Here is a 23,442-nt window from a genome sequence, read left to right as displayed (position 1 = left end):
GGATTTATCTCAGTGGTTCAATCACTTGCCTGGTCAGCACGAGGTTATGAGTTTGATCCCCAGTACCAAAAATTAAAAAATTTAAAAAGTGGGAGAGGTTTAATTTGACCCACTGTTTCAGAATATTCACTTTATGGTTGACTGGCATCAAGGCAGAAATATCATGGCAGAAGGGTGTGGCGGAGTTTTTTTTTTTTAAAGGAAGCAAAACAGATGAAAGGGTAGAAATGATACAGGATTTCCAAAAAAAAATTTTAGGAAAAAATAACATTAAGATATCATCACTAGTTGATATATTATATATTGCTGTCTCAGAAGAAAACAGGAGGTTGTGAGTTCATCCCTGGTACCAAAAAAAAAAAAATAATAATAAGTTACTTTGTTTCATGGCAGCCAGGAAGTAGAACAGAGCAGTAGTGAGCGGGAGGTCTATACATAGTCCTCAAGGTCAAAGCTCCATAACCCAGAAACCCACAGGTGTGCTTTATTAATTTTATAGGCAGCCAGTTAAATTCTTGATTAAGCTTAACTGTCATAGTAATAAAAACTGTGGTATTAGCATATAGACGCATGTGTAAACCAGTGGTACCAGATAGACCCAAAGGTAAGCCTTTGTGTATCCAACATATTTGATTAGATATTTTTGACAAGGATACTGTAACCATTCAGTGGCAGGTCACATGGCCAAACTTAAAAATCAAGGAGCAGAGAAGTACTTCCTGCTTCTCTTAAAGCCATAGCAAGTGTGTGAATGAATACCATTACTGTAACACCTAAAGACATGAGACTGATGACTAATACTACTACAGAGATAGACTGAGAACTTAAAAGTAGGCATTTAAGAACAAGGCATTAGGGGCTGGGGGTTTAGCTCAGTGGCATAAGCGCCTGCCTTGCAAGCAGGCAGTCGTGAGTTCGATCCCTGGTACCAATAAAAACGAAAAAGACAAAAAAAAAAATTAAAAAAAAAAAAAAAGAACAAGGCATTATTCATTAGTAAATTAGTTTTGACTATAAACTTTATATACCACAACTATTTTGACCTTTTTAACAGAATCGTTGAAGTCTGTTTTACACATTCTTCCTTTTTAACTGAGTTGACAAAAGACCTTTATCACAAACATCTAATACCATGCTAATTGTGACACCTCCTCTTTCCCATTTTGTATTTGTGTATATATACATACTTTTTCTTTTCTCCTACAGCAGTCAACTGTTCTTTAATCCAACAGTTATGCTCACTTTTAATAATTCCACTAGACTTTTTTTAAATTTCTTACATTTTGTTTTTGGTTTTTTGGGAGGGGTTGTTTGGTTTTCTTTCTGTTTCTTTTGTTTGAGATATGGTCTCACTATGTATTAAAGCTGTCTGTGAATTCACTACATACTCCAGGCTGGCCTCAAACAGCGATCCTCCTGGCTCAGCTTCACAAATGCTAGCATTAGAGATGTAGACCACCAGGCCTATCTAGTGAGTAATGTTTATGTCAGTCACATTGAAAAGATGAAATTCTTTTCCATTAGACAACTGGGTACTGTTTTTCTTCCTCCAGGTTCCATGTTCATTAGCCCTTTTTTTTTTATTTTAAAGAGAATAAAACCAAGCAAAATAAAACAGAACAGAGCCAATCAAAACAAACCAGTATAAGCAACCCAGCACTTACATAGGAAATCAGCAATAGTTAACATAATGCCTCTTGTCTTCAAAATAGCTTATAGACACCTTCAGACAAAAACCAAACAAAACAGAACAAAATAGAACCAATAAGAATGAAACAATAAGTATAATAAAGGACTTCAAAACAAGATGAGTAAATCCAAAATGGCTACCATAATATATTTTGTTATCTTTGAAATAGCTGCCTATGCCACTGGACATAAAACAGAATAAAACCCAACCAAACAAAACAATGAAAATGATACAGGACTTCAAAACAAGATAACAGGTAATTAACAATGGCCACCACCTTCTGAAGGAGGTTTCCTGTAGATGCCACACTGCATACCGTGATCCTCAGAAGAGATGATCAGACCACCAGTCCTAGACCTACAAAGTCAGTGAAACACCAAACTCTACAAGCATCACATTGCATTTCACCTCATTAACTATCATTGCAGCCTGTGTTTCTCTAGATCAGCCAGTTGCTTACAGTGGGGAAAGGGGTGGTCCTCATCTTGTTTCCCAGCCCCCATGCCAGAAGGGGCTGGGTTCTGGCTGTCCCCCTGGTGGCTGTGGCCCATGCATGGCGTTGATTCACAGGGAGGGCTTGCTTCTTATTGACTTCTTATTCTCTTCACTTGCAGTGAGCCAATGGGCTCCATTTTTTATTTTTAAAAGCTTGATTATCAACTCAATAATTTTTATAAAATGCTTTGCATAACAGGCAGTGCATTTTACTATTTTATTGTGTTGTTTAGTTAGAACTAAACTATTAAATTGATAGTTGTCACTAATGGATGACATGAGATTTGTTGTATTTGCTGGAGTTTTAATATCAAGACTATACTAATTTATCTTTTGTTGGGTGATTATGTGTAGGGTAAGAGGATTATTGGAAAATAAAAGACATATAAACACAATGCAATGATAGTGTATTTGGGATAGGGACTGGTAATGATAAAAGAAAGCCAACTTAGCTCTTGAAAATATGTATAATTTGCTTCATCGATTTCTCCTGCAATGAAATAGCTCCCAGGAGTGCTCTACTTTTCCACCATGGATTTTTCCCATGCCACATCCTCTGTTAGAATGCATTACTTCTCGTTTGTTACATACAACCCTTTTCAAAATATGGACATAGTGGCATATTAATTTCAAAAAGTAAAGCTCAAACCTGAATAATCTATGATAGCAGTTAAGCTATAACATATACACTAAGCATAGAGACTGTTCACATATAAGTCAGTAAATTATACTAAACTTTACAGTCAAGGTGGAATTTTATCCTTCTGTTGTAAAAAACATACTTAAGCATTCCTCTCCTTGTTTTGACTATCATTATGTATGTGTATGTACACATAAACCCCTTATTATAGCCTCTTACTAGCTAGTTATAGTTACCAGTTTTAGTCGGATCCTTTCCTAAAAATCTGACTTTTGTTTTAATATTTTTTCCTCTGAATTCACTTATTTCTACAAATGTATAGGAATATAGACATAGATTTAAGTGTATGTAATATTAGAACTAAATTATGCAGTGTTTAAAAAATAAAAGGAATTCATGTGGTATTTTTGAAGAAGAAAGAAATTTTTATTTTACTGAATTTCCAAACAGCCCTGTCTCTGACCACTTTTCAGGTATTTTCAGGAGGAAACTTGATACAACATAGTCCTTAAGAGTAGATATATTTGAATATCTTGAAGAAAATTATATGGGGCTAGGGATATAAATCAGTGGCACAAGTCCTTGCCTGGCAAGCATGAAGTCATGAGTTCAATCCCCGGTACCAAAAGAAAAAGATTATATGGTAATGGAAGGGCCAAAGGACCATCAAATCCCTTCTACAAGGGAGCAAAAAGGGATAAGAAAAGAGAACAGAGAGGGCTGGGGACAGAGTGGAAAGGTAGCCAGGTGGAGCTCGAGTATAGGCACTGGAGGTTACTTGAAGCAGCAATATGCTGAAGAGTGAGGAGGAAAAAAACCTTTTTCAGGGAATGGTGTGAAATAAGCAATAGAATTCTAATGATATCAAGTATACTCGTGCAAACAGATGAGGCAAATGGTAGGTGGCAGTCACATCGAAGACACACCTAGTAACATTGGATTTCCAGTATTGGGAAGGCCTTTTAACAGTGAACTGAAGCCTCTTGCTTTCTTCGGGTCTCAAAAAAGCCTTATCTTCGTTTGTCACTTTTTACCATAAGACATTATAAGTTTCTTCAGTACGCAAAATTTTAGCTCCAATGCAGGAGATATGTATAGTATTGAATTGTTGTAAAGGTTACATAGACTTCTAGGCAGTATAGCAAAGTGAAGTGAAAATGTATTTGTTCTTTCTTTAGCATTCTTTACCCATTGTCCTCATTTTGATCGCTTTATAGCCCTGAGTAAATGTTCATTGAAATTGATTGAGCCGTCCACTTGTTTAAAAAAGCCCTGTTGGGTTTCTGGAATATCTACTAAAATCTCAGGCCCTCATCACAATGAACTGAATTTTTTCATGAAAGTTAAATCTTACCCTTTTTACCAAATACATTGTGACATATTCTGTCAATATAAGAATATATACAAAAGTAAAACTAGTACATTTTTTATGGAAATCAATATTTCAGAGTATACATTTTCTTTCTTGATTATATATTAAGGATTTAAAGCAAGTATTTAATAAACTGTTTAGTAAGTTTTGTATTTCAGAATTTGAGTGTCTGACATTCAAAATTCAAGTTTGTTAAGTAATAAACAGTCAAAGAATGAACTGCCCAGAGATGCATTTATTTTACACTCATTGTGTATTGTTACAAAGGCCTTTTTTAAAACAGGAGCACAGTCTTCTAGGCTGTCATAAATCCAGTGACAAAGTATACGCAGAAAACTATAGGCAGTAAAGATTTAGTTGCAAAATGGTAACCCTAATGCCCTCTAATTATCTTGAAATGTTTTCAGTTGACCTTCTATATTTAATGCCATTACATACTAGTAATTACATTTATTGAAGCCAGTATTTCTCAATATAGAAAATGCTGATCTTAGTGAATCTCAAGTATAGGGAGGAAAATGTTCTTTAATTAATAATTGAAAGACTTTTTACCATAGTTCATAATTCAATTGGTCTTGTTGCCTTTTATTCCCAGAGTATCTTATAAATGGTAGCTAAATTATGTTATCTAAAAAATCATCTCTTCAAGGAATCTCAAAAGATATGCGTCATAATAACTTATAATAGTAGGTAAGTAGACTGGCTTTATCTCAAATGGCGACTGTATTAAAAAAATGTTTAAAAGCCAAATGAATTGACACCTCCAATAAGATAATTGAAGTTGGGAATTTTTTTTCTTTTGATAGCATCAACAAAGAAAGCATCGTTGATGTAGAAGGCATTGTGAGAAAAGTGAATCAGAAAATTGGAAGCTGTACACAGCAAGATGTTGAATTGCATGTTCAGAAGGTAACACTTAGAAATACAAAATTGTAAGGATTAATGATGCAGCTTATCAATAGAATACTTACCTAACATGCACAAAGCCCAACATTTAATTCCATCCCAAAAGAAAACGTGTGTATATGTGTGTAAAATTGTGTCTAGAAATACTATAATCATGTATAAGAATTGAGTAGATCTTACAGCTTTTTATGTCAAATCTATATATTGTTAATAATTCAAGTTCGTGTAAAATATTGACATTTATGACTACTGAATCAATTAGCTTTTTATATGTGTTATATAACACATTACTGCAGTATTTACTGCCTTAAAATAACATTTATTTGCGCATAATTCTGTGAGCTATTGAGGGTCTGTTACACCTGTCATTGATTGTGTTCACTGATGTACCTGGGGTATCTTTTCCTATGGCCTCCTTATCCAGCACCCAGCCCAGACATATTTATATAGTGCCAGGATGGCTCCCAGAGACAAGTGAGGAAAGCCCAGTGCATAAGTACTTTTTAAGTTTTTGCTTATTTCACATTTGCTACATATTCTGTGAGTCAGAGTCACAGAGCAAAACTTAAATTTAAGGGATGGAGAAATAGATTCTTGCTCTTGGAAAGAAAGGCAACATCATTGCTAAGGACCATACATACAGGAACAGGAAGAATTTAGTCATACAGGAAACATATAAAACATACCTGAAAACCTTTATTCATTTAGAAACCTGTCTTGTTATGGATTTTTTTTTTTTTTCTGGGACACTGACAAGGTTGATTATACTTCCACTATTTTTGCAGCATGTAGAAGTCAAAAGAGTCATTCTCATACTGGTCTCACATCCACATAGTAACTTTGTATGTGTGCACATATGTGTGGAGAATTTATCCCTCATCTCCTCGGTAGCATAAAAACAGAAAGTGTTCATTATCCTTGACTTAACATGCCCTGTGTAAATTTACACATATTTACTGCCATTGAAATAACCCTGCAACTTTAAACCTAGCGCTGTCAGACTTAATCAGAGATTCATATTATAATATGCATCATTAAATTTCTCTTAAAAAGAATTTTTCAGCCAAGGTTATAGCTCAGTGGCACAAGTGCCTGCCTGGCAAGTGCAAGGTTGTGAGTTCGATCCCTGATAACAAAAAAGAGAATTCTTCAAAAAACTGTGACTTGTTCTATCCTTATCTGTGTGTGTGTGTGTGTGTGTGTGTGTGTGTGTGTGTGTGTGTGTCGCCAAGCACAGAGGTTCATAAGATAGGCAGACAAATAGACACATTTGCAAAGATTAGCACATATATACACACTAACTTGGGAGCAAGGTTATATTTAACAGGAATTGACTGTCATGGAACTCTTTGAGACATAGAACATGTTGTATTTTTGCCAACCAAACTTGACAGATTACTTTGTTCTTCATGTAAATCTTACTTTGATTTCTACTTCTAGGAAGTCTTAACCTAATAAAGAAGTCCATTTATAGTGGCCAACAAGGCCCCCTGTCTCCATCTTCCAAATATCTTTTTCATTACTTTAATGTAGGAAATTTTAGTGACTAAAGCAAACAAATGTATTTTTAAGATACTATTATTGGACTGGGTTATAGCTCAGTGGTAAAGCACTTGCCTACTGTACTGAAGGCCCTGAGTTCAATTCCTATCTGCTTTAAAAAAAAGCAAGTACTCTTAAAAATCAAACACGCAGTACCAACCTTGATAAGTTATGAAGTCTAAAAAATTTACAGGTAAGTTATGCCCAAATAAAAATAGTTATAATGTGTTTCACAAACATAGAGCATTCAGACTAACTAGAATCTTATGAGCAATCTTTTTTCATTCATTGATTTATACCATAACAGTTATTGATTACTTTGTGCCAAACACTGTGTTAAGTTCTGGGAATCATGATGCAACTTGATGAAGGAGATGATAAATTTCCACTAGTTATCAAAATAGAAGTAATTCTTTGGATTGAAGGTCAGGTTATCAAAGGAAACTTTATAATTTAGGGTTAAGAGGAAATAGTGACAAAACCTATTTTATGATGAGGAAGATAATTAACTAAAACCTGTTTCCCTTTGGGGCTATAGCAGGTTTTTTTGCAGTAATTGGGAATATAAGTGAAACAACATTTTTAAAGTGTGATCAAACCCTTAACTTAGTCTTTATGACCTAATGTTTTTTATTATTACCAAAATGTGAAGTTTATGTCAGTGAATGTTGAGGGACTTTAACAACATAAATGAACATCCTCTATCAGTTTCCCACTAGGAGAGTTATCAGAAAATGAGATGCAGCATGTTTGATGCTAAGAGATTATGAAGAAATACTTTGAAAAAGCAAGAATGTAGAAGGCCAGGAATTTAGCATAAGCACCTGCCTGGCAAGCACAAGGTCATGAGTTCAGTTCCCAGTAAGAAGGAAGGGAGGAAGGGAGGGGGGGGGAGAGAAGGAAGGAAAGGGAGAGAGACAGAGAGAAAGAGAGAGAGAGAAGAAGAAGAGGAGGAGGAAGAGCAGGGGGGGGGGGAGGAGGAGGAAGAAGAAGAAGAAGAAGAAGAAGAAGAGGTGTAGCAAAAATGGACTACATTTAGTCCTAGGGATAGCAGTAGCCAAATGCTGTTAGCAGTAATAGCAACTCATCTGATAATGGTTTGATTTCTTACAGCAGACCTCATTATAAATAGAATTCTGAGATTGACTTTCCTAACAACAGCTTTAGAAAAAATTTACGATTCCCATTTTGTAGGTAAAAAATGTGTATCAGCCTGTATGATTTAAGCAAGTAGTAGTTTTTTTAAGCAAAAAGTAATCCAGCTTTGTGTGCTTTCTGCTGTTTTTGGCAATTTTTCACTTTCAGATTTATGTCATTAGTTTGGCTGAACCCCGCCTACCCCTACAGCTGGATGATGCTGTTCGACCTGAGGTAGGAGAAGAGGTAAAATTTATATTTATGAGATATCCTCTTGCTGTATGTCTAACTCGCAATGCATTAAAAACCTAGTGTCCTGCTTCTATACTAAAAGTGCTTATGAGTTACTTTCAGCCTATTTTCACTTAAATCTACTCTGGTAGGGGCCCAGTTTGTAACTTAGTTGTAGAACATTTGCCTAGGACATACAAGGCCCTGAATTCCACCTTCAGCTCCAGTAAACAAATAGAGTCATATACTCTCACAACAGCAATATTCAAACTTACTGGTCTTAAGGACAACACTTAAAATTAACAGAAGTATCTGGGCATGGTGGTGCATGCCTATAATTCCAGCACTTGGGTGACTGAGGCAAGAGGATCCCGTGAGTTCAAGGCCAGCCTGTACTACATACTGAGACCCTGTCTCCAAAAATAATTCCCTCAAAAAAAAAAAAAAAGAACTGAAGATAGCCTCCCCAGCATTTGTTTTAATGATCTATCTACCGCTACTTATAGAAATAGAAGTTAAAACAAATTTTAAAAGATCAATGTGTTAGGTAAGGGATTTAGGTCATTGGCACAGCACCTGCCCAACAAGTGCAAGGTCACGAGTTCGATCCCCAGTACCCCTCCAAAAAAAGATCAATATACTAAAATAATTTAAATGTATGATTTTATATAATAACATTTTCCAAGACAAAAAATAATTTAATATGAAGAGTGACTGTGTTACATACATACAAATCTTTATGCTGTCTGGCTTAATATGCAACAACTAGATTCTCTTACTGCCTCTGGATTTGCTGTCTTATGATAGTACCCATCATACTGCCTTTAGAGAATTTCCCAGTCCACTCATGATGAATGAATGAAAAGTGTTATCATAGAAAAATAAGTTTGACTTCATGGATTCATTGAGTCTCAGGAGCCTTCAGTGGTTCCTTACCACATTTCTAAGAACCATACTCTGTGTCAGCTTGTATCTGTGCAGTCACCCTGAGGCTGACAGGTTAAATGCAGGAATCAATAATGGTGCAGATGCTTAATTCCTCTGATGTGCCCCAATAATGAAACAAGGCTTTGGTGAGGGTAGGGGAGGGAAAGAAAGCATTAGCATCTGTTCTTCTCATTTATCTTTGTTTCTCTGTTAACACTACTTTTTGGCCTTCCCTTTGTTTCTGCCATTAATTTGGACCCCTAATTTTTTTTTGCATAATATTAACATATATATACCCAGTCTTACTTAAAAGTAAACATGGCTTTACTTTTAATTAATAGTTTTTTGTGTTCATCAAAAAATTAGTAAAAATCTCTTTTTTTTTTTTATCTTTTTTCTTTTAGGAAGGAAGAGCTACGGTTAACCAAGATACAAGATTAGACAACAGAGTCATTGATCTTAGGGTATGCTTCATTTATTTTTTTTTTTTTTTTTTTTTTTTTTGTCTTTTTCTTTTTTATTGGTACCAGGGATCGAACTCACGACTGCCTGCTTGTAAAGCAGGCGCTTATGCCACTGAGCTAAATCCCCAGCCCCCATTTATTTATTAAGTGATGTCACTGTGCCAAAATTGAGGTAGTCAGAGATACTATATTAGCATTAGCCTGTATAAGAAACATTTTAACTTTCTCACTGACCTGTCCTCTAAAATGAATTGCTGAAAGCAAAAACAGTCAAGTAGTAGTTCACAGAATATTAAATCACTTTGTTTAAAATGATAGATGACCCTGAGTGTGGTGGTACATACCTGTAATCCCAGCACTTGTGAGGGTGAGGCAGGAATATTGCCATGAGTTTGAGACCAGCCTAGGCTACATAGTGAGTTCAGGGATGGCCTCAACTATATAGTGAGAGCCTGTCTCAAAACAAATAGACAAACAAAACAGATGATCAGTAAGCCAATGTAGGGGTTTAGCACAGCAGCATAAATGCCTGCTTGGCAAACATGAAGTCGTGAGTTTGGTCCCTGGTAGCAAAAAAAAAACGGTACAAAAAAAAAAAGCCAATGTATGGGTTCATTCCAGGTGATACATGTTTTGTACACATTTAGTCAGCAAGTGGAAATGTAACAATTAACATCACTACAGAATTGTGAAAATTGTATGCATATTTCAGAACAACCAAGTGCAGATAAGTAATTAGTGCCTCAATCCTTTTCATTTGATCCAAACAGAGAATTTATAAAAAGATGTAGTTGGTCCTGGTGGTTTATGTAGTAATCATGTGGGTCTTCTGTTTCCGTTTTGGTTTGGTTGCAAGTGAAAGACTTCAGTGGTTTCATCACTGTAGTAAAGCCAGTGTCATCTTTCTTTCTTAACATTTGACCACATCTTCCTCCTCTATTTAAATGTTCTACCTGATGTTTAAATTCTCTATTACCTTAAGAATTCTCTCCAACTCTTCTGCAATTATGTAAGTCTGCCTTGTAATGCACTCAGTTTTAGTCATTATTTGTTTTCTGCTTTTACCTTCTCCATTATAATTTATGTAGAAAAAGTGAACACTAATAAAAAGTTTTGCTGTTGACTGGAAACCTCAGATTTTTCATATATTTTGGCCACAGGAGTTAGGTATCAAACTGTATTTGCCCATGATGTTTGTAAAGGTAGTTATTACTAGTTGGTGCCTCTAGAATTTGGCCCAGAGAGTTTTGGATTGGTTTTGGTGACTGTAATTTTAATTTAAATTCATTGCCACCATTGAGAAATGGGAGTTTTGCTGGGTAGAGTGATAGACATTTGTAGTACCAGCTACTCCAGTGACTGAATCAGGAGGACTATTTGAACTCAGGAGTTCCAAGACCAGCACAGACAACTTGGTGAGAAACCAATTTAAAAAAAAAGAAAAAAATGGAAGTTTCACATTTCTCTAGAAAAGCTAGAGGAAAATAGGGAAATTCTGGACCCATTCTGGGCTGGCATGCAGGATGGGGCATGTGTCCTTTGTTTGTCCTGCATCACTCAGGAAGTATCATTCATTCATGCTACTTATATGGTCCTTAAAAACACTTTCGCTTTTAACCTCTAGTTTAACCTTATATTTAGCAAGCATTGTGTACACTGGCAATTTTAAATCCTTTAAGCAACTTAGTTTACAAAAACAACTTCCCAATTTTGCAAAGTCAAGGATTGGATAGTGAATGGTTGATGGTAAAAGGCAAAATTACTTTTATGCTATAATATGAAATATTCCAAGATACATCTTCATAGTCTAGTGTAGCCTAACATTTCTCTTATGTAATGAATTGTTTTCTCTATGAAGTTTCTAGACAGGTAGCCTAATTTAAAAATGCTTCATCATCTGGCCTCAAGAATGTTAAAATGTTAAAGCAGTTTTCATACCTGGCAAGTGTGAATTAAATTACTTATCTTGTCACTTTTTTTGTATAGAGCACTCACCTAATTTATATTCTGGAATGCTATGGCAAAATAGCTTCATCTTAAGGATAGGAATTACTATGAGGATTTTCTGGAAATGTGTTCAGGAGAGTTATATTTAAATCATAGGTATTCTCTTCTTTCTCCCCACTTGTAGAAAGAACTAAATGTTGTCAAAGTAACATATACTTATTTTTCCCTCTTAGAAAATCATTCTTGAAATATTTTTCCTAGATAGGTAAGGATTCCTTTAGTTGGGTCAAAACTGTATAATCTGTTTACTAATGCCATTTAGTGCTGTACTAAAGCCATTTAGTCTACAAAATGTTCTCATATTCTATTACACATCTCTTTATGTAAATACTATGAAGTATATATTGCTTACTTTCAAAGATAATTTTATTGAGGGAACAAGACTTTTTTATATATTTAGTACAGTCATTTCATTGCTTGTATTACCAAGTGAATATAGAAACTGAACCATTTTGAAAGTTGTGTCATCATACCTCTTTTGCCACTTGTTTTGACAGGCCAAAGGAGTGAGCAGTTTAGAACTCAGAGGCAGCCTTAAAAAGCTCCATGGTTCTCCTAAACTTCCCTTGATTCATCAGTACACCATGTTATGCCCATTAATGTGAAACCACATTGTCTTTGAAATGATACTATAACAGCAGCATGTACTGTGTATTTCTATAGTATATTCCTTTCTGTATGTGCATATATAAGAAATAGTGAATAGTTAAGAAAGTGGCTGTCTGAGCATTTGTATTATTACTCAGTAATTAGCCTATTTTGAGACTTGTGGACAGTATCTAGTGCTTTTTTCTTAACTCATTGCTAATTAAACAGATTTTTTCCAAACCAAAAAAAAATTCTAACTACATACCTAAGGAACTTTTGTGAGACGTATGTCTCTGTATGCATATCAGAAATGGTGAAGTAGCTTTAAATAGCTTTTGGTTTTAAGTAGATTGATAGGTTTTTGAAAATATATTATGCAATTCATTGTGATTGGACAAACCAAATGTTTCCCTTGAATCACAAAATGTTCAAAAAAAAGTCACAAGTCTTTCTAGTTTAAATGTAGGTGTATTCAAATGTGGGTAGTCTTAACAAATCAAACAGGTCTTTTACATGATTCCCATTACTTTGTGAAGAATTATTCATTTGTATATTGAATTTCAATTATTTGCATCTTGAATTTCAGTTTGAATTATAAAATCAGATCACTTAAGTATGTCCTGGTTGATATAAATTTATTTATCTTAGATCTCTAGAAAGTCAAGATTACTAAATAGTATTCTTTATGGTAAAAGAAACAGGGTAGCCATCATTAACAGTTCTTTTAAAGGGCTCTACTGTCTAAATTCAGAAGGCTGTGTGCACCACGTCAGGAGTGAGCCCTTTGGCATGGGGCAAGTAATTGAAATTGCTGAATACTAACCCAGCTATCCGCAACACCTATGTAGTCATAAGATAGACAGATAAATGCAAGACCTACGGATAGAAACCAGTTCTTAAGATAATTATCTCTAGATCTTTTTTACCACTATTAGAGATGACTGAACCTGAAAGAAAGGGAGGGTTCAGCAACTGAGAAAGGAGAGGAAAAGGGGAGAGAAAATGGAAGACAAAGTAATACACTTACTTGCTTTATGTGTCATTTGGGGAATCTGTCATAGGATGCCTACCTCTTATTTTTCTTAATTGGAACAAAAACATGACTATCTGTAATTAATATATTATTGATAATGATAATAATTAAGTACATGTCAGCTTTATTTATTATTCAATGCTAAAATTTTACTTTAATTTGGAATGCATTTGTATGCTGCACAAATATTGGTACATCTAACTTAATGAGTTGCCTTTTTAAAAATTTATAAGTAAGGTGTTTCATTAATTCACTAAGAAATATTTTTCTTTTATGGAATGCTTACAAATTAAAACATCTGCTCGTTACACATTTCGTACCAGGAATCAAACTTACAGCCTCGTGCTTGCCAGGCAGTTGCTGTGCTGCTGAGCTGTGTTCCCGGCCCCACACTATCCATTTGTTATGAGAATATCTTTGTAAGATCATGTGGTGTAGAGCATACCTTCCACCATACCTTCCAGCATACCTTCACCACCTTTTGCCTTTCTTTATGTTTGTGTGCTTTTTTCTTCTCCTCTACTACAATGTTAGACTTTTAAAATGTTGAGAACAATAATTTTATTTACCTTTAGGTTTCCAGCAGTGCTTAATAAATGTATCAAATTAATTTAATTAGATTTTGTTTTTGTCTTATAGACATCAACTAGTCAGGCAATCTTCCGTCTCCAGTCTGGCATCTGCTATCTCTTCCGAGAAACTTTAAATAACAAAGGTTTTGTGGAAATCCAGACTCCTAAAATTATTTCAGGTATATTTCAAAATACTTTTATTTTTTTATTTTAGGGGTTTTTTTTCCCTAGTTTTTAGAAATAAACTTACTTTTTAGCACTCTGGGAAGCTGAGGCAGGAAGATGGCACTCAGCCTGGATGATTTAATGACTTAGCAAGACCTGTCTCAAAATTTTTTCCTTTTTTCCAGTACCAGGGATCGAACTCAACCGCCTGCTTGCAAGGCAGGTGCTTATGCCACTGAGCTAAATCCTCAGTGAGCCACTAAGCTAAATCCTCCCTTAAAAAATATATTTTTAAAGTGGGAAAGGGAGGCTGAGGTTATAAATCAGTGTGAAGGCTCAAGGTTCAATCCCCAGTCTCACCACCACCACTCAAAAAAAAAAAATTATTAAATTACATTATATATATATTTTATATAATTATATATATTATATAAGTTATATATTATATATAATATAATTTATATAGTTTAATAATATAAATTATATAAATATATTAAAATAATATAAATTATATAATACAATACGTATTATATAATATGAAATTATTAAATTATATTGTATATTATATATGATATATATAATACTGTATCTGTATTCTGTGAGTTATTTTGTGATATAATCATAAAATAAGGCAGTAATACATAAAGTCTAATTGTAGTTATATAAATTAGACAAAGCACTATTTTTATTGTATATTTCTTTCAAAATTGATACTGAAATTCTGTTTGTACAAATTGCATTGTAAAATCACTGAATGTATACTGGTAGGGGAAAGCACATTCATATTAATAGTCTCCCATGCAAACACACACCTTTTTTTTCTTTTTGCATTACTTCCTGTTGAACCTAGAGGTGCTGTCTCGCTGAGCTACATCCCCAGACATTTTTATATTTTATATTTTACTTGGAGACAGAGTCTTACTAAGTTGCCCATGCTGGCCTTGAATTTGCAAGGGAAGCTAATCTCCTTCCATTTCCCAAATAGCTGGAGTTTTTAAATTTGCATTCTTATATGAAAATCATGTCCTAATTATCTTATTCTTTTTGGAGTTGCTTAAGTAACACTTTAAAAAGATACATTAGGGGCTGGGGATTTAGCTCAGCGGCATAAGCGTCTGTCTTGCAAGCAGGCAGTCGTGAGTTCAATCCCAGGTACTGATAAAAAGGAAAAAGACCAAAAAAAAAAAAAAAAAAAAAAAAGATACATTAGCTGAGCACAGTGGCACACGCCTGGAATCGCAGCACTCAAGAGACTGAGGCAGGAGAATTATCAAGACTTCGAGGCCAGCCTTGGTTACAAAGTGAGTTCAAAGGCCAGCCTGAACCATATAGTGAAACCCTGTCTAAAAAGACCAAAAAGGAAAAAAGAAAAAAAAAGGGTACATTATGAGTGGTATTTAGTTGCAAATAACTAAGCATTACATTATTATTATTTGGAAGACTAAGAATATTTTATTTCCTTTTTTAAAAAATTTTGCGACTTTAAAATCTCTTTTGATATATTTCAAATTGGTGCAGAAAGGGAACGTTAATATCCATAGAAGTAGAAGTACATTTGTGTGGTATGATTTATCTACAGTTCTTGGTTTTTTCAGTCTTTCTTCTATTCCACGAAGTAAATTAGTTGAATTAAAGTATAAATTGTTTTTGCAAAAAGTTTGCATTAATGAACTTACAATTGATTATAATAATATAAATGTTTACATTTCAGCTGCCAGTGAAGGAGGCGCCAATGTATTTACTGTGTCATATTTTAAGAATAATGCATACTTAGCTCAGTCCCCACAACTGTATAAGCAAATGTGCATTTGTGCAGATTTTGACAAGGTTTACTGTATTGGACCAGGTAAGATTTTGTCTACTTACGGTTTTTCTAAGCTCATTAATTCTAAGCTCATTTATGGTATTAGATACACATTTTATATATATAATGTGCAGGCATTTTGAAGGCTCAAATTCTTGTATCTGCCGGATATAAAAACAATAGACTTTGCTGGGGATATAGCACAGCAGCAGTCAGTGCCTGCCTGGAAAGCACAAAGTCCTGAGTTTGATTCCCAGTACCAAAAAAACAACACAACACATAGACTTTGAGATAGAAGTGACAGTGTACTTAAGTACACATTTTTTAAAATATACTTTATAGTTTTTTAAACATTTGAGCGTATAGAATCATAAGTATTATCTATTCTTGCTTTGCCTTGGTTTGGGGGCAGGTTTTTGTTTTTGTTGAGACAGGGTCTCACTATGTAGTTCAGACTGGCCTTGAACTTATTACAGAACCTCAGGTGGGCTCAAACTCAGTGATCCTCCTGCCTTAGCCTCCCAAGTGCTAGAATTTCAGGCATGTGCCACCACCAGGTATATTATCTATTCTTGAAGAATAGTGAAGAAAATTTTTTATCTTAAGTGCAATCAGAAATAAAGCTAGTGCCCATGTGGACTGTTCTTTCAACTTCCCATTGGTACTAAAAAAGATAGTTGCACTCTTCCAGGTATTATATTCTGTTTTCTGTATAACCGCCTGCTGTTGTAAATTTACAGTCTACTTTTGTCTGTTTTACTAATAATGTTATTCTAGGGCTGTTCTGTTTCCCTAATATTTGTACCATCTTTGGAATAGGTATTATGCTAGTCAAATTATAGGAAATGTTTTACATTTAATAGGTTATTAAAGACAGGTACAAGCATATAATTGTATGGCATATTTTTGTGAAGTTAATTATAAGGGAGAAAAAGGTTTATTTCATTAATTTTTTTTTTTTTTTTTGTCTTTTTTATCGGTACCGGGGATTGAACTCACGACTGCCTGCTTGCAAGGAAGGCGCTTATGCTGCTGAGCTAAATCCTCAGCCCTATTTCATTAAAACTTACCAAGTTATTTTATATATTTTTGATAGTTAATGAAAGTTAAATACTTGCTAAAAGAAAAGTTAGCAAGATCACTATCTTAATTTTCTAAATTTATTAACCAGTTATTTATTGAATACCTGCTTCATATAGTACGGTTATGCAGGATATCATGTACATAAAAAAAGGAATTAACCAGCACTTCTCAAATGTTAATACATACAAATCACCTCAAGGCCTTTCAAAATACAGATTCTAGTTAGTGGATCTGGGGTGAGGCCTGAGATTGTGCAGTTCATATCAGCATCTAGGTACAGTTGATGCTGTTGATTTATAAATCAAGCTTTGAATGACAAGAGAGTAAATATCCTGCTTCCAAGCCTAGGACATACATATGTATAGCAATCACAAAGAGTAATCAAGGGCCCAGGATTTAGCTCAGCAGTGTAAGCACCTGTCTGTCCAGTGTGAGATAGTGAGATTGATCCCAAGTACCAAAAAAAAAAGCCAAAGAATAATCAAATTGTTCTATACAGTTAGCAGATGGGTTTTAGTTATGTAAGATGAAATTTGCTACAGTTGTTATAAAAGAAAATTCAAACTAAAATATGCTTTAAGGACAGAACAGGATACATAAGCAATAGAGTTGATACCCTACTTACAGAGGAAATAAGTAAAGAGCGTGGACTACTGAAAGAAACAAAAATAAGAATAGTATTAAGGAGAAATGGAAAGTGAGGAGTGGTAGTGCACACCTATAATCCCAGCACTCGGCAACTGAGGCAGAAGGTTGCTGTGAGTTCAAGGCCAACCTGGGCTAAATAATGAATTCAAGGTCAGCCTGAACTGCATAATGAGATCTTGTCTCAGAAAACAAAAACAAAAGCCAAAAAAAAAGGAGAATTGGAAAATACGAGTTAAGGTTACATCATAAGAAAATAAAGGTTTTAGATTTTGTCATTTTATGTTGCGCTGCAGTAGTCATTGGGATGTTTCAGAGCAAGGTTGTGTTATAGAAATAATAATCTGGCCATGATGTATCAAATGAGCCAAGCTAGACTTAGGAACACTGAAAGCAGGAAGTGCAATGAGGGTAATGAGAGCTGGGTAGAAATAGTGGCTACAGTATGGATTATGTTACTTCATTTGTACAAAGTTTCATTTAGCTTGAGTCTTGTTTTAATAAAATTGAGAACTACTATGTTGGTCATAATTGAATCTCTTTTAATTATTCAGAAGGTACCTTGGGATCTTCTGTTCCCTCGAGGTTCTCAGGAGCCTCTTTAATTAATTTACATTTGTTACAGCTTTTACTGTGCAACCTTAGGAGTTGGTAATGGATTTGCTGTCCTGGAGATTGCCCCAACAGATGGTTTATCAGAAGTCCTTCCATCACTGTAGTGATACGAATATAATACCAGTTGAGCATTATTAAACCAAATTTTATATTTAAATTTCAATTTGCCTAAAATTTAAAACACTATTTGCTTTTTGTTTGTTTTATTGATTTCAGTTTTCAGAGCTGAAGACTCCAATACCCACAGACATCTAACTGAATTTGTTGGTTTGGACATTGAAATGGCTTTTAATTATCATTATCATGAAGTTTTGGAAGAAATTGCTGATACCTTGGTACAAATATTCAAAGGACTTCAAGAACGGTAAAGTATTTTATATCCCAAAGGGCCTTAATTTGGTGGGATTTTTTTAAAATAGTAACTTGGGCTTGAAAGGTATAAATTAAATTTCTATTCGGCATACTTGACAAATAATTAATTTAAATACAGTTATGTGCTCTATGTGTCAGTCAATAGGGTGAATCACATATACCACCAGGATCCCATAAGATCATATAAACTAATAGCCTTATAGCCATTTAGTTTGTGGAGATGCACTCTATTATGTCACACAGTGACACAATCACAGGTTGTAGCTCTGTCCTTAAATGACAAATGACTGTGGTTGGAAACTGCACACAAAATAATGCTTCTGGATCCTGTTCAGTTAAGCTATAGTGTATTAGCATTTTTGGTGATAAGTTTACCAGTTTGTGAACAGCTCATTTATACTTATTTTTTCCTTTATTAGCAATATCATGAGTGTCCGAAGAAACAGAGCCTTTGTTGCTTTTGTAGCAGTTTCTTATTTTATTTAGGATGTAGTATAAAATAGTTAAGTGCTTAGATTCAGCTGGACACAGTGGTACCTCAGTTCAGAAACTTAATTTATTCTCCAATTTTGGAAAAGATGCCCACTTGTGTTTGTGTGGGAAAGATGGCTGCAGTTGTGTTTGTCACCTGATGCAGAAGTAAAAGCAAAATTTTGCCAAATGCTTCTGTTCATGAACTATATTGTTTGCAAACAGAAGCATTCATAAATAGATAACCTGAGTTCAAATTCTAGTTCTGTGCCACACATGGTAGCGCATACTTATAATCTCAGCCCTTGGTGTGGGTTGAGGCAGAAGGATTGCCACAGGTTCAAGCTTGGGCTACATAGTGAGTTCAAGGCTAGCCTGAACTACATAGTGAGACCATATCTCAGGAGAAGAAATTACAGCTCCTTTACTTGTCGCATGAACCTTATACAGGTTGTTATCTCTATGCAGTTTCCTCAGTTGTTAAATGGAAATAATATTACTCATCTCAGAGGTAAAATAGCCCTTCAGTCTACTAATTTTGAAACTTTACTAAATCTGTCCATGTAAATTAAGCCCATATCAGGAATGGTTAAATTTTAAATTTACTGAGTGCTCAGTAAAGATTTGGAACTATAGGTAGATGATTCTTTTTACCAGTTTTGGTTGATGAGTTAACATTTACAGAACTATTAGATGTGTTTTGGAATTTTGGAAAATTGAATTATGTAAAATACCTATGTTGTGTAATCTGAACTGGCAAATAGTCTTTCCCTTAAAGATCATTGAACGTTGTTTACTTGCAATGATGTTTATCATGGAAAAAAATAGAAAAAGAAAGTGGAAATTAAGTCAAGTTAATCCAGAGGATCTGTCTTCAGAGAGGAGCTGAGTACAGTGGTAAAGTACTGGTTTCCATCCCAAGCACCAAAAAGCAAAAATGGAAACCAAGACAGTCTTTCTTTTCCTTTTCTATCCTTGTGACTGTACTTCAAATATTAAATAACAGATTTATCTAACGTTTTAATAATTTATGAAGATTTTTATTTTAAAACCATTCATCACTTCATCATTGATATATGTGATATGCTGCATTGGTATTTTAAAAGTTTACAACGTGAACTTTATTCCATTGCAAGGTTAAGTAATCCATTCAGGAAGGCAGTAATTAGATGTGCACTGTGGTGCATAGTGAGAATCCCAGGACTCTGGAATGCTGAGGCAGGAGGATTGCAAGTTTAAGCCCAGACTGAGCAATTTAGATTCTGCCACAAAATTTTTAAAAAAGGCTGTTAAAAGCCAAAAGCTACAGTGGAGTAGGTAGAGCGTGCTCCTGGTGGCCTAAGGAAATCCAGGCCCCGCAAGATACCCCAGCACTGCCTCCAGATTCGCAGCTGCCCCAGAATCAAGTCAGTTTGGTCTTTTGTTCCAAGGTGAAGGTGGCAGAGGAAGCTAAGCAAACCAAACAAAACAGACAAAAATTCAAGGAATATCTGTTGAAACAAAAACACTTTTGACATACAAATAGGAAAATCAGATTTCCAATAATAGAGTAATGACAACTGAAGACCATGTCCAAGAAAGGAGGAAACTTCTGAAACTTAAAACAAAAATGAGCTTGTCTGAATGATTGGAGAGCTGGCAGAAAAAGATTGCTGAAAAGGCCTCTGAACTCAGTCACTACCCAGCCACACCTGAGAGATAACATGAAAATCCAGTGGGATCCTGCTAGACTACCATGGCAGAAGAGGGTGAATAAAGATTATTTACTGACAAAGCGAACAAGACGTTTTCTGAATGCCTGAACCTGATTAATAAGGGATGTTCAAAAGAAGAAATAATGACCACACTGAATGGCCTGATTAGAAAACTTAACCAGGTACTAAAAAACTTGTTATTTATAATAAGTTATTTATTTAAATATTGAGTATGTCTTACACATACTGTTATTTATTTAAATATTGAGTATGTCTTACACATACTGAATCAATTACAAGTCCTATTGAAAATATCTAAGTTTATGAGAAGGCCATTCTGGCAGGAGTGAGAAGGCCTATTGGAGTGATTCAACAGACAGATATGCAGATATTATGACAATGAAGAATCAAGAAAAAATAATTGTGCAAAAAATATTGAAGATGGTGATAGAACTAAGGAACAAATCCAGGAAATCAACATTGACAATATAGGTGTTAATCTGGAGCCAGGAAAACCAGAAATGGAGAATACACATAATAGAAGTGTGGTATTTGAAGTGTGAAAAACAAGATGGCCAGAAAAAATCCAACTGACAATTTTAAAACCCCTAATACAGAAAATACATCAAATTGCTTAATTAAATACAACCTATCTACTATGCCATACTCACAAAGTATAAACAAGAAGATGCAACTTGATGAAATAAATTCTGCATTTAAAGAGCTAAAGTTTCTAACACTGGTATGACATTCTCAACGTTTTCAAGAGTTCTAAATTGCCAGATATATTGAAAGACCATTACCCTGTGTGTCTTCACTGGAATTACCAGAGTTGAAGTGAAACTCATGCTTTTGTATGCTGCATACAGCATTGTACCCTATGTACTCTGAGACTGATATTTCAGAGAAGAAAGTACGTTAGGGTTTTTATTATTCCTGGGGTGTTTGTGTGGCTTCATATTTCTCTTGAACCTGGAATTGGCCAAGTACCTCAGTATTCACAGAAGTAAGATTCTATATTGACATTCACGTCATAAGAGTTGTTCATCTCTGTATAGAAAGCTAATGCTACCAGGTCAGTCTCAACAGACTGAGTTTTCCTTTAAGAAAAATAAATTTTATCTGTTTCTTTACCATGTTCCTTAAATATAAGTAGATTTGTTATGATGTTACCTTGTTCACCTTATTAAATTTAATTACAGTAACAATGCATCATCAGAAAATGAGATGTTCTAGGATAGAAAAATGTAGAATATCTGTTCTATGTCATTCTGTTTAAAGAATTCAAAAAAATCAGGGGCTGGAGATTTAGCTCAGCGGCATAAGCGCCTGCCTCGAAAGCAGGCAGTCGTGAGTTCGATCCCCGGTACCGATAAAAAGGAAAAAGACAAAAAAAAAAAAAAAAAAAAGAATTCAAAAAAATCAGACCTCCCAAATTTTAAGGACCAATCCAAAAGTGGACATCTAAAATGAATAGAAGCTTATCAGATGGAGAATGTGCAAATGGCAAATAAATATATGAAGAACATCAATGATCACTCAAGCAATACAGCTTAAACAATGCTGAGATTCCACAGCACTCCAGAAAAAAATGGCTATCGTCAAGAAATCCACCAATAACAAATGCTGGCGAGGCTGTGGGGAAAAGGAACCTTCTCCACTGTTAGTGGGAATGTAAATTGGTATAACCAGTGTGGCGATTCATTAAAAACTGAAATGAGAGGTTCCATTTAACCAAGCTATTCCCCTTAGTTTTTTCCCAAAAGAGTTGAAAATATCATGCTACAGCAATATATAGCACCCCAGTTTGTCATAGCTAAATTTTGGAAACAGTCCAGATGAATGGATAAAGAAAACATGGATTTTATATACGATGGAGTATTACTCTGCCATAAAGAAGGGTAAAATTGAGACATTTTTGGTAAATGGATGTACCTTGTGATTATACTTGTGAATAAAGTAAATCCAATACACATGTTTAAATATCACACTGTTTTCTCTTGTGTGAGAAACCAAAATGATAAATAAGAATTAAAATGAATGATAGATATTGGAAAGTAGGATGAAAATATTCAAATGGGGAGAGGAACAAGGGAAGGGAGCAGAAGGCAAGGAAGATGGGGGAAAAAAATGTATTGTGTACATGCACCAACTCACCGTGATGAATGTAATTGTTATGTACTGCATACATGTACTAATAAAAATTTTAATTACATAATTCTTTTTTTTTTTTGGTCTTTTTCTTTTTTATCGGTACCAGGGATCGAACTCACGACTGCCTGCTTGCAAGGCAGACGCTTATGCCGCTGAGCTAAACCTCCAGCCCCCAAATTTTAATTACATAATTCTAAGTGAGGAATTTCTATATATAGGATATAAACATGGTTTTAATAAGAATTATGGAAACTTCTAAAACACACAAAAGTAGTAAAACTAGCCTAATCAACTCCCATGAACTCTTCACTCGATTTCAACATTGTCAGTCATTGACCAATTTAGTTTTACCCATTTCCCCCACCACCTATTACTTAGAAGCAAATCCCCTTTATCATTCATCCATAAATACTTTAGAAAAGTATGAGGTTTTTTGTGTTAATAAAATGTCATCTACATTAGAAATCCAGTTCACTGTAGTTAACATTTGTCTTAGGCCCATTTATACAAGATGGGAATTATACTGTAGGGATTCTCAAAACTGGAAAGCGATTGATATGTCCCTAAATAAATTTACAACAGTTAATGAGAATGGGAGGAAAATAAGACATATTCATTTGGTCTTCCTTGGAGATAACAACTGTATTTAAAGGTTGGCTTTTTAAATGCTTCATAAATAGGTATTCTATAATGTTAACCAATATGAATTACACAGAAAAATTTTAATCCTTTAATACCTTTGAAATTTGAAACTTAAGAAATGTATTAAGTATCATATATTTAAATGTTTAACTTTTACATAATTTAGCTAATGCTTTTTCCTGTGTATACACTT

The 23,442-nt window shown here is 34.5% G+C and overlaps 1 protein-coding gene across 2 annotated transcripts in view; it reads left to right on the top strand.

Moving 5' to 3' along the window:
- The window catches only part of Dars1 (aspartyl-tRNA synthetase 1), a 63,185-nt gene that overhangs the window by 27,058 nt on the left and 12,685 nt on the right, over positions 1-23,442 (top strand). Inside the window, exons 5-10 of one of the 2 annotated variants that reach the window (XM_003478719.5) lie at positions 5,004-5,106; positions 7,951-8,016; positions 9,345-9,404; positions 13,672-13,783; positions 15,481-15,615; positions 18,133-18,280. In XM_003478719.5, coding sequence (XP_003478767.2) covers positions 5,004-5,106; positions 7,951-8,016; positions 9,345-9,404; positions 13,672-13,783; positions 15,481-15,615; positions 18,133-18,280 — 624 coding nt within the window. Of the gene's footprint in view, positions 1-5,003; positions 5,107-7,950; positions 8,029-9,344; positions 9,405-13,671; positions 13,784-15,480; positions 15,616-18,132; positions 18,281-23,442 lie in introns of both variants that reach the window. The other variant, XM_005007707.4, reaches the window with a different exon arrangement.

Source organism: Cavia porcellus, unplaced genomic scaffold (assembly GCF_034190915.1).
Source record: "Cavia porcellus strain 051 isolate PalLab524CR breed Dunkin Hartley unplaced genomic scaffold, mCavPor4.1 scaffold_12, whole genome shotgun sequence".
NCBI classification, from domain to species: Eukaryota; Metazoa; Chordata; class Mammalia; order Rodentia; family Caviidae; genus Cavia; species Cavia porcellus.
Note: the sequence above shows the minus strand (reverse complement) of the source record. Positions and strands in the feature narration are given on the sequence as shown.